Here is a 16,363-nt window from a genome sequence, read left to right as displayed (position 1 = left end):
TCCAAAATCTGACAAATACAGTGCCATTAACACTGTTTTGCTCCTTGGACAGTGCTAATATTTTTGATCTAGACTCTTTTGATTTGTTAGTATTAGGCGTTTGGATTAGTCATTCAGGACAATGTACTTTCTGTTACTTCCTTTGATCCTCCAGACAGTGTTGTTAAGTTATGCGCAGAATTTCAGGATTTGTCTTCTGAGGGTTTAGGCAAAGCCAATAATTTTGTTGCTCATGTTGCAATGAAGGACAATGCACAGCCATATTTTGTTTGAGCTCATTCTGTTCTTCATGCTCTTCGAGAACAGGTTGCTCATGGACTTACTGCTTTGCAAGACGATGAGGTTGTAACACCCATTACTGTCAGTCAGTGACGCGTGCTTCTGTTATTCTAAAGAAGCCTCCTGGCAGACTCCAACTGAGCCCAAGTTTAAGGAAACTGTGAATCCTCAGTCAGTCATTGACATCTGCTGTGCCCGAAATTACCGATTGACAAATTGGGTGCTGGGCGTTACTTTTCCAAAACTGACTCACACGGCACTTACTTGCAAATACATCTGGATGAGTACTCACAACAGGTCTTTGTCTTTAATACTCATCTGGGTCTTTTCAAATTTTTGAGACTGCCATTTGGTAGCACTTCCGCACCCGCCGTATTTCAGCACTTTCTGGAGCAACTGACTGCAATAGGTCCTTTTTGCTTGAATTATTTAGATGACATTATCATCTCAGATCACATTCCTGAAGAAAACATCAGCAATCTTCGTACTCCGTTTCAAATGTTGTCTGCATCCGGTCTCAAGTGTGACAAAGACAAATGTGTGTTTTTTCAGACAGAACTTGAGTCCTTAGGACATGTCATTAACAGCCAGGTTGTTCACCCTTTGCAGTCACATTTCCTTGTTATCTGTGACGTTTCACTCCCACAAAATTTATGGAAACTGCAGTCTGTGTTAGTGAAGTTATCATACTACATTCCGTTTATTCCTAATGCCACGCAGGTTGTGGCTCCTTCGCATTGCTTGCACAGGAGGAATGTTCTTTTTGTTTGGTCACAAGAGTGTCAGTCTGCGTTCTGCAAGTTGAAAGATGTTGTGCTTGGTGATCAATGCCTTGTTCATTTTGACCCAGCCAAATTTGTGGTTGTAGTTGTGGACACTTCCTTTTATGGCGCTCGTGCAATTTTTTTCAATAAATTTTGTTCTATTGACAGGCCAACAGACTTTGCTTCAAAGTTGTTGACCAAAGCTCAGTTCAATTATTTGCAAATTGAAAATGCCATTGTATATGGCATAACAAAGTCTAACCAGAATCTCTTTGGCAGAAAATTTTACTTAATGACAGAAAATAAACCTCTTTAATCTTTTTTTAGTCTTTCTCAGTCAGGCTCAACTCACACAGTGCACAAGCTGCAATGGTGGACTCTTCTTTTGTCAAATTACCAATATGAGATTTTATATCAGCCTACTTCTAAGCATGCCAACACAGATGCTCTTTCTCGCCTCTCCATTGGCCCTGATTCAGGATTTGACAAGTCCTTTGCTTCTTGTTGCTACACTGATGCACAACACACAAATGCTTTCCATAGCTTTCCGCTTAATCACTGGAAAATTGCCCAGGCCACAGCTGCAGATCTCGATCTACAGTCTCAGTTGCGCTACACCTGCACTGGTTGGTCGTGTTCAGCGAGACGAATTTGTAACTCTGTGGTTCGCCGATATTTTGCTCATTGGCACACCCTTGCAGTTCACCAATGTGCCATTTTGCTCGGCACCCATAATGGCAGGGTCACATGTTGTGGTTTCCTTGGTTCTCCAGCCTGATGTGCTTCATTTGCTACACCACAGTCACTGGGGCATCATTCGCACCAAGCAGGTGGCGTGATGTCATTACACTTGGCACTGTCTATGCTCAAACTGAACAGCTGACTTCTCAGTGCCAAGCCCATGCTGAAAATCGGTCAGCTGCACCTCAGCAATTTTTTGAATGGCCCAAACCTCAAGCACCTTGACGAGGTCTACACTTGGGTTTTGTGAGTCCTTACTGGAATGTAAGTTGGGTCATCACCGTTGATGCTTTCAGCGAATTTCCCTTCATGGTTCCTATGCACACTATTACAGCTCGTTCAACGGCCCAGGCCTTGTAGTCAATCTTTTGCCTTGAGAGATTGCCTGAAGTGATTGTGACTGACAATCGACCTCAATTTGTCTCTGCCAAGTTTGAACAGTTTTGCACCACCTAAGGCATTAACCACATCATGAGTGTGCTGTTCCACAATCCACTGGTGAAGTTGAATGATCTTCACATACATTTAAGCAACAGATAAATAAAGCTCATGCTTCCTATACAGAGGATAAAGCTCTGTTGCTCTTCTTGTATTCCTACTGTTCCCTGCCATGTGAAGGACCATTGTCAGCACAGTTGTTACATGGGCAGAGCCACTACACTTTGCTTCACTTGCTGTGCCTGCCATAGGAGGTGGTGCCCACTCTGTCCATTCCGGCAAATTACCACACTAACAAATCAGTCTTTTACAGACTGCATGGCAGACAGAGGCACTGGGAGTGAGGCATCATTGTAGAACTTATTGAACATACTATGGTTTTACTGCTGCAGGGACTGAGAGGATTGCTAAGATGCCACCAGAATCAAATTCATCCATGTTAATTGCATGATCCTGTCGCAGGCCTCACTGCATCCAGCTCCAAGGGGGCCCATGCCATTGATGCTGGACCTGAAGCCAATGCAAGTTGACACCCTTTCACAGTCATCGCCATCTCAACAGCCATTATCGCCTGGAGATGGGCCCCTCTTCTCAGTGGTTTTCCCACATGTTGCCTTGAATCTCTCTGCGGTCATTAAGGTACCTCCGACTTCATTTGCTCCTCCATCTCTGATTGTGGGTGCATGCCCTCCGCCCAATTTTCAGCTGGTGTTCTTGGGAGAGCTCAGGGCATACGCTGGGGCATGGGTAGCAGCTCGGCACCAGCCTTTGGCTGCAGTCTCCTCAATGCCAGTTGCATCCAGCCATCACCTCCTCCCCCCCCCCCCCCCGGCCCCCTCCCTCTCCCTTGTTGTTCTTTCATCCATATTACATGGTGAGGGTCAGGAGGTTGGAGGGTGGGCGGAAGGGATATGGTACCATAGATTGATACTGTCCACTGGCGTCTCACAGTTGGCAAAGGAAATGCACGTTTATGACAATCACTGATAAGAGGTTGTGCAGGAACCCAGTGGATCCAATGGTGTGTGCTCACTGTGTCATGTCTTCAATGCTCCGACTACAAGTGCCTGCTGCCACTGCAATATAGGATGGCCAGCAGCAACTACAGACCCCAGCCTCTGTCGCAGTCTTTGACAGTCTTCAGTATTTGCGAGTCTTTGACAGTTTGCTTGTGCATTTGTAACAGGAGCCTCACACAGCACGACACCTGTGTTTGGTTCTTTTGATAGCTGGACTGTATTGCTGTTTGTTCTTATTATATGTTTGTTAATCATGCATGCTCCTTTCCGGCTTCAATACGATGACAGACGCTGCACCACTCTGAAGCCCACCTCTCCTTACCATTGTGTATGAAGTAGTACACAATAGTACTTCTTATAGTCTAACTACATTCCCTGCCACACAACATTTTTCTGGAGGTAAAAATTTGAACATAAAATACATACAAATGTTTGAGAAGAGATTTTGACATTTATGGACTCTAATAACTGAACATTTCACATTTATAAAGCTTAGAAATGTACCGTGAGACAGTGTCATAATAACAACTATGATGAATAAACAAAATGTCATATGGGATGACCAGCAAACTCCCAAAAATAACAAGTTGCTGCCAACAAATATATTGTATTACTATTTTCATCATCATCATCATTGCAATTCTGCGACAACAGCAAGCAAGAGAAAAAAATTTAAGAGCAAATGTTTGCTTGCTACAAAAAACCTAAAAAACTGGATGGAATAATTTTGGTGTACTTCTACAAAAAAACAGCAGAGAACTTCACAAACCATTATTTCCCTTAACTGGATGGATAACAAGATCTATTTTCTGCTGCTGACACTTCTGATACTTTAAATCTTCCTCTATCTCCATGCGAACATCATCAGGAAGAGCGGACAGAAAATTTGGATCGACCTGAAGAAGAGAGAAAAAACAACACTACAGCTCATAAAAACATATAAAAATTACAAACACATATACTTACAATAATAAAGTGCATTTTCAAACCAAGCATGTTGCACTAGAAATGATTTTATCGAAATATTTTAAATCCTTTGTCGATTGTGAAATTATGTTTTTGGACTGAACCTTAATATCAAAAGCTGAAACTAATTAGACAGTGCTTAATTCAGCAGAGGAGTACTTTTATATATTCTGTTTGTTTCAAAATACTGACTTTAAAAAATTAAACTTTTTATTCTAAAAGCAGAGAAATGATACTTATGAGGTAATTATTTCATTCCAAAATGAGAGAGAACACTATAGGTGAGTGAGAGATATGAGAGGGGTTATCTGAATTCAGTCAGCAATTTTTCTGGTGATATGGTCTGCAGAAAATGATTGTTCACTTTAGCTCCTCATCTATATCTACATCTACATCCATACTCCGCAAGCCACTGATGGTGTGTGGTGGAAGGTACCTTGAGTACCTCTACCGGTTCTCTCTTCTATTCCAGTCTCATATTGTTCGTGGAAAGGAAGATTGTCGGTATGCCTCTGTGTGGGCTCTAATCTCTCTGATTTTATCCTCATGGTCTCTTCGCGAGATATATGTAGGAGGGAGCAATATACTGCTTGACTCTTCCGTGAAGGTATGTTCTCCAAACTTCAACAAAAGCCCATACTGAGCTACTGAGCATCTCTCTTGCAGAGTCTTCCACTGGAGTTAATCTATCATCTCCGTGACACTTTTGTGATTACTAAATGATCCTGTAACGAAGCACACTGCTCTCCACTGGATCTTCTCTCTCTCTTCTATCAACCCTATCTGGTACAGATCCCACACTGCTGAGCAGCATTCAAGCAGTGGGTGAACAAGTGTACTGTAACCTACTCCCTTTGTTTTCGGACTGCATTTCCTTAGGATTCTTCCAATGAATCTCCGACTGGCATCTGCTTTACCGACAATTTTATATGGTCATTCCATTTTAAATCACTCCTAATGCCTACTCCCAGATAATTTATGGAATTAACTGCTCCCAGTTGCTGACCTGCTATATTGTAGCTAAATGATAAAGGATCTTTCTTTCTATGTATTCGCAGCACATTACACTTGTCTACATTGAAATTCAATTGCCATTCTCTGCACCATGCAACAATTTGCTGCAGATCCTCCTGCATTTCAGTACAATTTTCCATTGTTACAACCTCTCGATATACTGTGCCCTTTTCCAATCTTTTGGAATGCTCCACTCTTCTAGAGACCTACGGTACACCGCTGCAAGAAGGGGGGCAAGTTCCTTCGCGTATTCTGTGTAAAACTGAGCTGGTATCTCATCAGGTCCAGCGGCCTTTCCTCTTTTGAGCGATTTTAATTGTTTTTCTACCCCTCTGTCATCTATTTTGATATCTACCATTTTGTCATCTGTGCAACAATCTAGAGAAGGAACTACAGTGCACTCTTCCTCTGTGAAATGGCTTTGGAAAAAGACATTTAGTATTTCGGCCTTTAGCCTGTCATCCTCTGTTTCAATACCATTTTCGTCACAGAGTGTATGGACTTTTTGTTTTGATCCACCTACCATTTTGACATAAGACCAAAATTTCTTAGGATTTTCTGCCAAGTCAGCACATTGACCTTTACTATCGAACTCATTGAATGGCTCCCACATAGCCCTCCTCACATTACATTTCGCTTCGTATAATTTTTGTTTGTCTGCAAGGCTTTGGCTATGTTTATGTTTGCTGTGAAGTGCCCTTTGCTTCCGTAGCAGTTTTCTAACTCGTTTGTTGTACCACGGTGGCTCTTTTCCATCTCTTACGCTATTGCTTGGCACATACTAATCTAATGCGTACTGTACAACGATTTTGAACTTTGTCCACTGATCCTCGACACTATCTGTACTTGAGGTAAAACTTTTGTGTTGAGCCGTCAAATACTCCGAAATCTGCTTTTTGTCACTTTTGTTAAACAGAAAAATCTTCCTACCTTTTTTTAATATCTCTATTTATAGCTGAGATCACAGATGCTGTAACCACTTTATGATTGCTGATTCCCTGTTCTGTGTTAACTGTTTCAAATAGTTTGTGTCTGTCACCAAAAAGGTCTAATATGTTATTTCCACGAGTCGGTTCTCTGTTTAACTGCTCAAGGTACTTTCAGAAAAAGCACTTCAACAAATTTCACTGGATTCTTTGTCCCTGCCACCCGTTACAAACGTTTGAGTCTCCCAGTCTATATCTGGTAAATTAGAATCTCCACCCAAAACTATAACATGGTCGGGAAATCTACTCGAAATATTTTCCAAATTTTCCTTCAGGTGTTCTGCCACAACAGCTGCTGAGCCAGGGGCCCTACAGAGACATCCAATTACCATGTTTGAACCTGCTTTAACCGTGACCTTCACCCAAATAATTTCACACTTCCGATCTCCGTCAATTTCCTTCGACACTACTGCACTTTTTATCGCTATAAACACGCCTCCCCCTTCACTGTCCAGCCTGTCTCTGTGGTATACATTCCAATCTGAGTTTAGCATTTCATTACTGTCTACATCTAGTTTCAGCCAACTTTCCATCCCAAGTACTATGTGAGCATTGTGACAGCAGTTCTGGACCTTTCTATAGACGCTCCTGCAGTTTACTATTAACACATTAATATTGTCATTCCCTGTTACGTTTTGCCTACTGCTACCTTGTCACGTCTCAGGTGGTGTCTTGTCAGGCCTAGGGAGGGAATTCTCTAACCTAAAAAACCCACATGTGCATTCCACATGTACTCCACAACTCTTGTAGCTGCTTCCTGCAAGTAGTGCACGCCTGACCTATTCAAGGAGACCCTACATTTCTCTATCCGATAGCGGAGGTTGAGAAATTTGCACCCCAGATCTCAGCAGAATTGTCTGAGCTTCTGGTTTAAGCCTTCCACTCGGCTCCAAACCAGAGGACCGCAATTGGTTCTGTGAACGACACTACAAATAGTTAGCTCAGATTCTAGCCGGCGAGCGAGGCTTTCCGCCTTCACCAACTCCACCTCTCACCTGTATGAACTGAGGATGACCTCTGAACTCAGACGGCAGGAGTCATTGGAACGATTTGCAGTCGGGTGCAACCACTGCTCTCTATCGCCACCGGCAGGGCCTCCTCCACATCTCGGATGAGACCTCCCGGCAAGCAGACAGATTGAACACTGGCCTTCTTTCCCAACCATTCCGCTATTTCCCTAAGGGGCTCCATCACTCGCCTAACATTCGAGTTCCCAATCACTAATAAACCCCTCCCCCTGTGTGCCTGCTCGAATCTTGCTGAAGGAGCAGCCACATGTCCACTCACAGGCAGAGCGGGCGATGCCACATGGCCAGCCTCCACATTGCCCTCCACCTCGTGCATTGCCGTTGAACCTGCAACTCCCCTCGGGGAGAGGTTGGCCCAACCACGCCCGGTACTCGCGAAGATGTCTCGACACCAAGGACTGTGGGTGAAGCATGTAACACCTGGGGTGTACCATGCGATGCACCAGACTCCCCTCTGCCGCTACACTCCGAGGCAGCAGCCTGAAGATGGCTGAACGTGGCCATCCGCACGTTCAGCTGTTCGCAAACAGTAGCCAGCTCCTCCTGCATCCATACACAGCAGTCACACATCCTATCCATTCTAAGAAATCAACAATTTACTGTAGAGAGATAAGTAATCAACTTTTAACTAGACTGCTTATTTACTAAAGGCGGCTGACAGCTGACTAAACTGTGGTTATTAGACACTTCTTGTTGGAAACAATGAAAATAAGCACTAACTGTCTCTGGACTGTATTCAAAACAAACACGAAATCTACGGAACACTACTACTAGTACTCAAAAATTAAAGCTTCCTAAAATCAAAAACACAAGGTAAAAGAAGTAACAAGAAATAAAAACACAGTTAATATTTAAATTTTCTTTCTCTCAGCAGAAAAAACAATATTAGATTTGCAAGAAAAATTTATGCTGACACTGAATTTTGTTGCGAACAGTGTTAGTTGGACATTAAACGCATTTTCCACAGAGTTACATTTATTGGAAAAATGGTCAATGGCTAAATCAAATAATTTTGTAGCTGGAGATTGATGCTGACAAGGTGTATGAATGGCCAATAAGACATTGTAATAAATAATAAACATTGCTGGAAATAGGAGTTACATTATGATGTTTCCCTATTTGTCCTAAGAGAACAGTCTTTATCTACAATTGTATAAAAAGATGCAAATCTGATGTTATATCAGTACTATGATTATGTTGTCAAGATGACAACTACACACCATTATATGTTTGCTAATGAACATAATTCACTTCCATTTTTTTCTATGCTAGGCATATATAAGTTTTCCAGAGAATGGCAGATGGTTGAGAGGTGCATTAATGAATAATGAATGTATCAGTGTAGGCTTGTTTTCATGGGTATATCCTGATAAATCAGTGTCAGTTCATTAAACCAAAATTCTAAAGCAAATTGTACAATACCACACAATTCTCTTAATGTTGTGCCATCAATATGGGGTTCTTCAACATGGTAGTAATTTCATACATCCATAACAAGATTATTATGTTGTACCAAAAGCAGTGTACTAGACTAGAAGAGGTGGAGGTACAGTAAAGCTGTTCTCAGCTCAAAAGCTAATCTGAACACCACAGTGCTTTACTAAGCACATTCTATTGGAGTTGGTAAGCCCTTGCCTTTCTTTGACATCTGAAATGACACACTGCCAGTCATACAAGTACCTACAGTTTACTATGGATCCTGAACAATGGTGAAACTTGAAATTTTGCACTTATACAAATTATTGTCAGAGATGAAAGAGGTGATAAATGACAGGAAAAAATCCTAGTAACATAGGAGGACTGAACTCCAAATCTTGAGACTTGCAGCCTGAAACATACATATCCAGAAAACCACATGACGTGTCAAGCACATAATCATATATTGAGGAAATGTAAGTGATATTAAATGATTTCAGTATTACATAGGAAACACTTTCTAATGTTCTGTTAAATTTTGAAGCACATTTGAAAATATTTCCTATTTAAAACTATTATCATTCTCTGGCAAGCACTGACTGAAAATCCAGTTAATTTTTTAAAATGATTTGATACTACCTGCAACTGTCATTCTTTATTTATTTGTTGTACTGTTAAACAATTCCTGCAGCCTGATAAATAGAAGCAAGAAAAAGTCAGTGCATTAACAGTTAGTTAAAGGACAACACAATATCAAATCTGATCATACAAAATTACTGCACAAAAATTCAACAATGCCATACTACACCATACTAGTCTGAGCACAGTGTATTTGAATGCTATCCACTGTCACTATGTTTGCGAGTACAGGATCAAACTGTTAAGAGTTAGTTATCATCCAGTAGCAAAAATTTTGAAAACATATATACTCTCTTAAATACATATAGTTTATGTTAACAGTAGAACTGACAATAATTTGATATGGCACAAATATTAATGTTTGCTTCTTATTTTCTTTTTGCACTTTTAATGGACTGGATTCTATAAAGTAATTAAATAACAGTATATTTATTTCTTACCTTACAGTCAGTCAGTCCCTCCTCCGATACACACACACACACACACACACACACACACACACACATGTACCAAATATTTTAAGGCAGTAATTAAAGCAGGTTACCAAAATTTGTTTTTCATGTGTACCTGATACACCTCTTCATTCACAGATAAATCCTTTAGCTTTCCTTCTGCAGAACATTTCGGAGAAACAAGATGCTTATCTTTTGTTTTTGCATCAGTTACATGCCTTGAATACATCAAAATTTCTTGCTGAATATCTTCTGGTAGCTCTGCAAGAACGTTCTTGTCGACACCGGACAATATTGATGAGGGACTGCTGCAAATTTCAGGACTGCTTCTGATAATGCTTCCTTTACTTTTTTCTTTAAAGTATGTGTCAATTTTACCACCAGGCACATCGGTCACTGCTCTTTTACCCACACAGTCTTTGAGATTTTCCTGCATCTTGTTTTCTTCATTAAGATTAGGACTTCCTACAACTGACACATTCTTGTTTGGTTTACTGTCATTGATAGAAATTTGTTTCCTGCAATCATTAATAGAATTTTTACTTGTTGATTTTGGTGCTAAAAATTTAGAAATCTCAACAGATTTAGATCCCAAGCTTTTCTGCAGTCGAGATATTTGTATGCCGACACCTCTGAGATCATTTGGTTTCGCTTGAATTTGTCTGAAGATGTTTAATACCTCCCTGAAAGAAATAATGATTTTTCAAATTGTGTAAGTAAATTTCCCCTGAAAACTGCACACTGTAACCACATAAAAGACACATCTTGAGTGAACTGCACTGAACACACAACGTACACAGCATGAAAACAAAAAAGAAGCACAACAAAGACACTCACTTGGCAATTGCATCACCGCCATCTACAGGAATTGGTACTGTCGATGATCTTGTTACATGGTCACAAACACCGTGTCCCATGAACTTCGCTGTTTCAACAGGAGCTTCATTAGCTCGAATCTGAAATGATACAAGACTAATAAATGTCAATCTCATTTTGAGAATGCTGCAGTAGATAACGTAGGCAAGAGAAACTTCTACTTACCCAGCAACAGAGGAAATATGCAAAAACAAGATGTGGCAAAAATGATAGCTATTGAAAATAGAGGTATCTTCATGTGGCAGGAGAGGGAAATGAGTTGGAAGAAATGGGACTACATATACTAGATCTACAACTTCGCTTCCGCCAGTTTTTCCCGAAGTTTGGGGCTTTTATTGAGAAAAGCTTACAAAAAATTATGATTCATGGTATTGCCCATCGGAGGCCACTACATTCTCTCATCTTTCGAATAGCATATGAATCCTGTGGCAGAAGAACTGGGCGTCTTTTGTTGGGATCCATGAATCGATTCAATTTTGCACTTGTTCATATGATCGGAAGTGCTGTTCAGACAGACTGTATGCCACTGACTGAAAAAGGTGGTAGCCAGAGAGAGCAACATATGGAGAATACGGCGGGAGGGACAGGACTTCTCATTTCAACTTTTCCATGTATATTTTGATGGGTGTTGCGACATGGGGTCGAGCACTGACCTACTACAAAATTACCTTTATGTGTCTATCACTGTATTGGGGCCATTTGTGTTTCAGTGCTGGGATCGAACGCATCAGTTGCTTTTGATAATGATGTCCTGTGACTGTCTTCATCTGTTACAGTAGCTGTGAAAACATTCTGTCTTCCACTGCCAAGCCAGTCCTCGACATCAAAATCACTGTTCTTAAGGTGTTCAAAACATTGGTCTTACCCAGCATTTTAAGAGACACAGCCACACATTTCTTCATGTTAAAGCAGAAAATTAAAACTTCCTGCAAATGGCGAGAAATGGGTACATGAGTTGACGTACTTAATCGAGAATAACCTTATGATGCAATCACAAATCGACTAATATTTTTATGGCATTATGTTTACAGATGCCTAACCTTATTGTATTACACATATGACCAACCACCTAACCCCATTTGCCGCTACTGCCGTCTATTGCAAAATGGAAGCAAAGTTGTAGACCTAATAGAAAAATTTTCTTCTTCAATAAATCATCTGTGTGACATAGATGCTGAAAATATGTTGAGGCAAACTATTGACACACACACACACACACACACACACTATATATATGTGTATTTTTTCCATCCCAATGATGAACAACTACGTTTGAAATTTTCAGCACACATGGTATGCGTAAGAGAAGACATTACAGGTACACTTCAAAAACATCAATTCTTTTCTCTAGATATTGGTCAAGGGTTCAGTTTTTGCACGCAACGAGGAAAATGGAGTACACCAGGTGACAAATCATTTGCGTTCTCAGTTGGAGACTAAGATCCGATCTTAGGAAACAGAAAGCTCTGCAGTGATGTTATTAATCTATTTAGAGCTTTCAATGATAAATTTGGATCCAAAAATAATTTTGAACCTTGGAACCAAAAACACAGGCAGAGCAATTTAATATGTGTCTTTAAAGTTAATGTTACCTTGCTTCTGAATAGCAGCTTTCAGAGATGGCAGTAAAGTTTAATTTTGGAGAGTATGCAGATACTGACTGGTGGAAACAGTTTAATAGCACGTTCACTACATCCATTATGATACAGGATTATCCTGATAATTCTATCAAACACTCTAACAAAGAACGGCTCTTTTCTTTAATAGTTCCAGCTCCATCCTCTAATTTTTTGATGTTGTCTCAAATGATATCTGGTATTTACAGACATTAAGACTTTAACAATGTCTCTAATATTCTTTATTAAATTTCATATTTTAATCTGATACTACAAGTACTTGATGAACATATGTTTTGTGACATTTATTTGAAAGGGTATGTGAAATACTGTCATTACTTACCTCCAACACATAGTAAAGATTGTAGGAAGTAGAATTACAAAAACTGGTACCGGTATATCATGTGAATATATCAATATTGTTGATACACTGACATATATGTGTAAACATCAGCAATGCTGTTAAAATGAAATATTGAAATTGCTGATGCAATGTCGCCATCTTTAAATGAGACTATTCACTGCTTATGTAGGGCCAACACAAGGACCCTGCAGCACAGGAAATGTACAAGGCAAAATGAGAAGAAAATCAAATATTAACTGGTAACAACAGCAGAGACTTGAAAATTTAAACGAGAAGGAGCCAAGGAAGAAAACAGAAAATACAGATGTGTGGGAGAAATGAACTAGAACTGGAAGTACAGCATTAGATATCAATAAGATATCGAACATGAGGACTTATTACAGATTTAAAATTCAGAAGACAGTTGTCTCACAAAAAAGATATTTAACAAAGGATGGAGAATGACACCGTCTCCAGAAACGGATATCTCATGCCTTGACTCCCCAGTTGCCAATCGCCTCTCACATACACCCTGACAGGCCACAAAGGAGTGTCTCTTGTGACTTACTACTACCCAGGACTGGAGCAACTGAATCACATTCTCTGCTACAATTACAACTACATCTTGTCATATCCAGGAATGCAGAATCCTTCCCAGAATGGTAACCCATCATCCACCCCATCTCTGCAATATCATCTATCAATATCTTTGTCAGTCCTTATCCACACCTGCTCCCAACTCCCTGTGAAAGAACTAGATGCAAGACCTGTACCATAACATCTGCCTACTATTATCTACTCCATTCTGTCACATGTATTTCCTATCCCCATCAAGGCGGGAAAAGCATCCAAGTAATCTACTAACTTGGCTGCAACTACTGTGTTAGCAAGACTAACAGCCCATCTATCAGTAGCCATGTCTTTTGCAGTTCATGTCTAGGGAGGAGGAGGAGGATGTTAGTGTTTAACGTCCCGTCGACAACGAGGTCATTAGAGACGGAGCGCAAGCTCGGGTGAGGGAAGGATGGGGAAGGAAATCGGCCGTGCCCTTTCAAAGGAACCATCCCGGCATTTGCCTGAAACGATTTAGGGAAATCACGGAAAACCTAAATCAGGATGGCTGGAGACGGGATTGAACCGTCGTCCTCCCGAATGCGAGTCCAGTGTGCTAACCACTGCGCCACCTCGCTCGGTCATGTCTAGGGATTGGAATATTTTGCAGAAACTATAGATTAGGGGTTTTTAGCAAAATAATGTGGAATCAGTGGTTTTTACGAGATAGCACAAAAATTGTAATTTTGTTGCATAAAAATGTTATGCGCTGGGGGTGGTATGTTACTAATATTCTTGAGTGATGGTTATTGAATGTTAAAACTGCATTTGACTTCTAATTTCCTCAAGGCTGAGGGCCTTGTATAATCTTAAAATGACAGTGCACTTCTCATGTAACAAATTTTGTTGGGTGGATGAAAACTGCACTGAAATAGGCAAACTACAATACCAAATTTCGCAAAAATACCATGGAATTTTCCAAAAAACACCAGATCTGACAAAAAATAACATCAGATTTAGCAAACAACACCACATTTGGTAAAATAAACAGTAGCAAATTTTGAAAAAAAAAAAAGCCGAATTTTGCAAAAATATTAAACTGAATCTGACAAATTACAACACCAACTTTGACCATAAAATAAAGTGATTTTTTCCTGTCCCTATTCTTTGTTGGTTGCCCTTGTTCATTCATACAGAAATGTAATGTTCCGCTGTATATATGGTGGTGCTATGCCAGCTAGATAATGAAGAACTGTGAATTGAATTGTGTTTTATTCATCTCAATTTGCAATCCATTTGGTTTGCGTATAGGAGACATGTCAAAAATTTATAATACAGCTACAATGATTTTTACACTAATAAATAATAGCACTACAATAAATAGTAACAGTATAACAACATTTCTTGGAATATGTAACACATTGTATCAAACTCACATTTCCAGTGTGTCCTCCATGAATTCATCTACCGAGTAATAACATTTCAGTGTCAATATCTCATACAGCTTTCTTTTAAGTGGATCTAAATTCATCTGCATCAACTTGTTCCCTTTTAATTTATTACAAATTTTCATTCCCATGTATTTTGGTCCCAGGGCATACAGTCTGAGGCAGTGGGAAGGGAGCATACAATTTTCTTTGTTTCTAGTATCATGTGAATGGACAAAATGGTTTCCCTCAAATAATTCATGTCTGGTGTACAAAAATATAATAATCTCATACATGTATAGGAATGGCAGAGTTAATATTTTTGAAATTTCTTGGTTACAGGATTTAACACCTAACTCTGATTTGATGACTGACCACACAGCCATTGTCTTACTTTTATGATTTAATATTAGCCTGTTATTTACCAGTTGTTTTGCTGCCTTGATAAATTTTTTGAATATGGTTTTATAGAGTCTAACATATTCAATGAAATCAAAATCTTTATTACATTTTAGTTCTCTGTGCAGTTGCCTTTTCCTTATACTGGTAATTTATATGGCCTAGGTAATCCACTTTAATTTATTTGTCGTTTTATTGCTGCAGAGTCTAGATGGAAGTGTTTCATTAAAGATGCCGAGAACACTATTTAGGAAGTTCTCAAAGTTTTCATCACCTGAGTCACAATGATCAAAAGGCCTTGTTTTCTCTTTTTGCTTCTTACTAAATATTAGTAAGTTTTCTTTGCTAAAGTTAGTGCTCATATGGGTTCTTATACGTGAAATGTTCCAATCTGTTTGTGGCAGCTCAACGAACAATGCACAATGATCTGAAATACATAGATCTAGACAAAATTTATACACATCTTCATACACATAATTAGTAGAACACTGCCAATACAGGTTGCTGATTGGCCATTGTCTCTGGTAGATTCAAAGAAATTCAATTTGAAACCATATTTCTTTACTAAGTCAGTGAATCTTGAAGCATGGCTACTATCACATGTGATATCCATATTAAAATCAGCAGCTATTACCTTTTTTTTCTCTACAAAGGTCTCCTAGCTTAATTTGAGGCTTACATAAGAATAGTTCTATTGTTGACGTCCCTGGAATTCTGTATAATGAGATTATTATAACATTTGCTAGTGAGTCCACTACTTCCATGCAACAGCTCTCAAACACACATTCTTCATTTAAATAATTAAAACAATTTCTGGTCTCATAATTTATATCACTATGTAGAAGTATACATCGGCCTCCATGTGACTTTTTTCTTCTGCAAAAATTTTAATTGTGTCCTCAGTAAAACAGTGTTCATTTAAACAAACAACTTTAATATTTGCACATTCTGACAGAATGATTTCCAATTCGTCTATTTTGGAGCTTTTATTGTTTGAAGCATCAGTTTAAACCATTTATATTCCAGTGGATAACGCATCTACTTTGACTATTACTTATAGACTTTGGCACATTTCTTGCCAGATAATGGATTGGTTTTGTCTTTCTTTGGCAAGACACTTTGCACTTAGAACTTAGTTGAGATAAATAAAAATGACTCCTAGTTTATTGCACTGTTCTCTAATACTGCCGTTTATTCTCTGCACATAGCTGTCACTCACTGATCTCCTGTACACGATGCCACTGATTATTATCCTGGAATTCATGTAGAATCTTCTGGTCATTTGGATAAGATTCCTTGTGTGGTTTACAATTTCTTCTTCGCTGTTGTTTCAAAGCGAATTTGTTCCCATATGGACAAAAACATCTTTTGGATTTCTGCTACACTTATCTGCCGCGTTCTCTCTTGA

The 16,363-nt window shown here is 39.5% G+C and overlaps 1 protein-coding gene across 1 annotated transcript in view; it reads right to left on the bottom strand.

The window, feature by feature from the left end:
* Nucleotides 1–16,363, bottom strand: part of LOC124776804 (DNA repair protein REV1) — a 137,466-nt gene that overhangs the window by 50,482 nt on the left and 70,621 nt on the right. The window contains exons 7-9 of the mRNA XM_047251954.1: nucleotides 10,580–10,698; nucleotides 9,858–10,425; nucleotides 4,011–4,137 (exon numbers count right to left, since the gene is read on the bottom strand). Of these exons, the coding sequence (XP_047107910.1) occupies nucleotides 4,011–4,137; nucleotides 9,858–10,425; nucleotides 10,580–10,698 (814 nt within the window). The remainder of the gene's footprint in view (nucleotides 1–4,010; nucleotides 4,138–9,857; nucleotides 10,426–10,579; nucleotides 10,699–16,363) is intronic.

The sequence above is a fragment of the Schistocerca piceifrons genome, chromosome 2 (genome assembly GCF_021461385.2).
Source record: "Schistocerca piceifrons isolate TAMUIC-IGC-003096 chromosome 2, iqSchPice1.1, whole genome shotgun sequence".
NCBI classification, from domain to species: Eukaryota; Metazoa; Arthropoda; class Insecta; order Orthoptera; family Acrididae; genus Schistocerca; species Schistocerca piceifrons.
The sequence above is the reverse complement of the archived record's forward strand: the minus strand, read 5'-3'. Positions and strand labels throughout refer to the sequence as shown.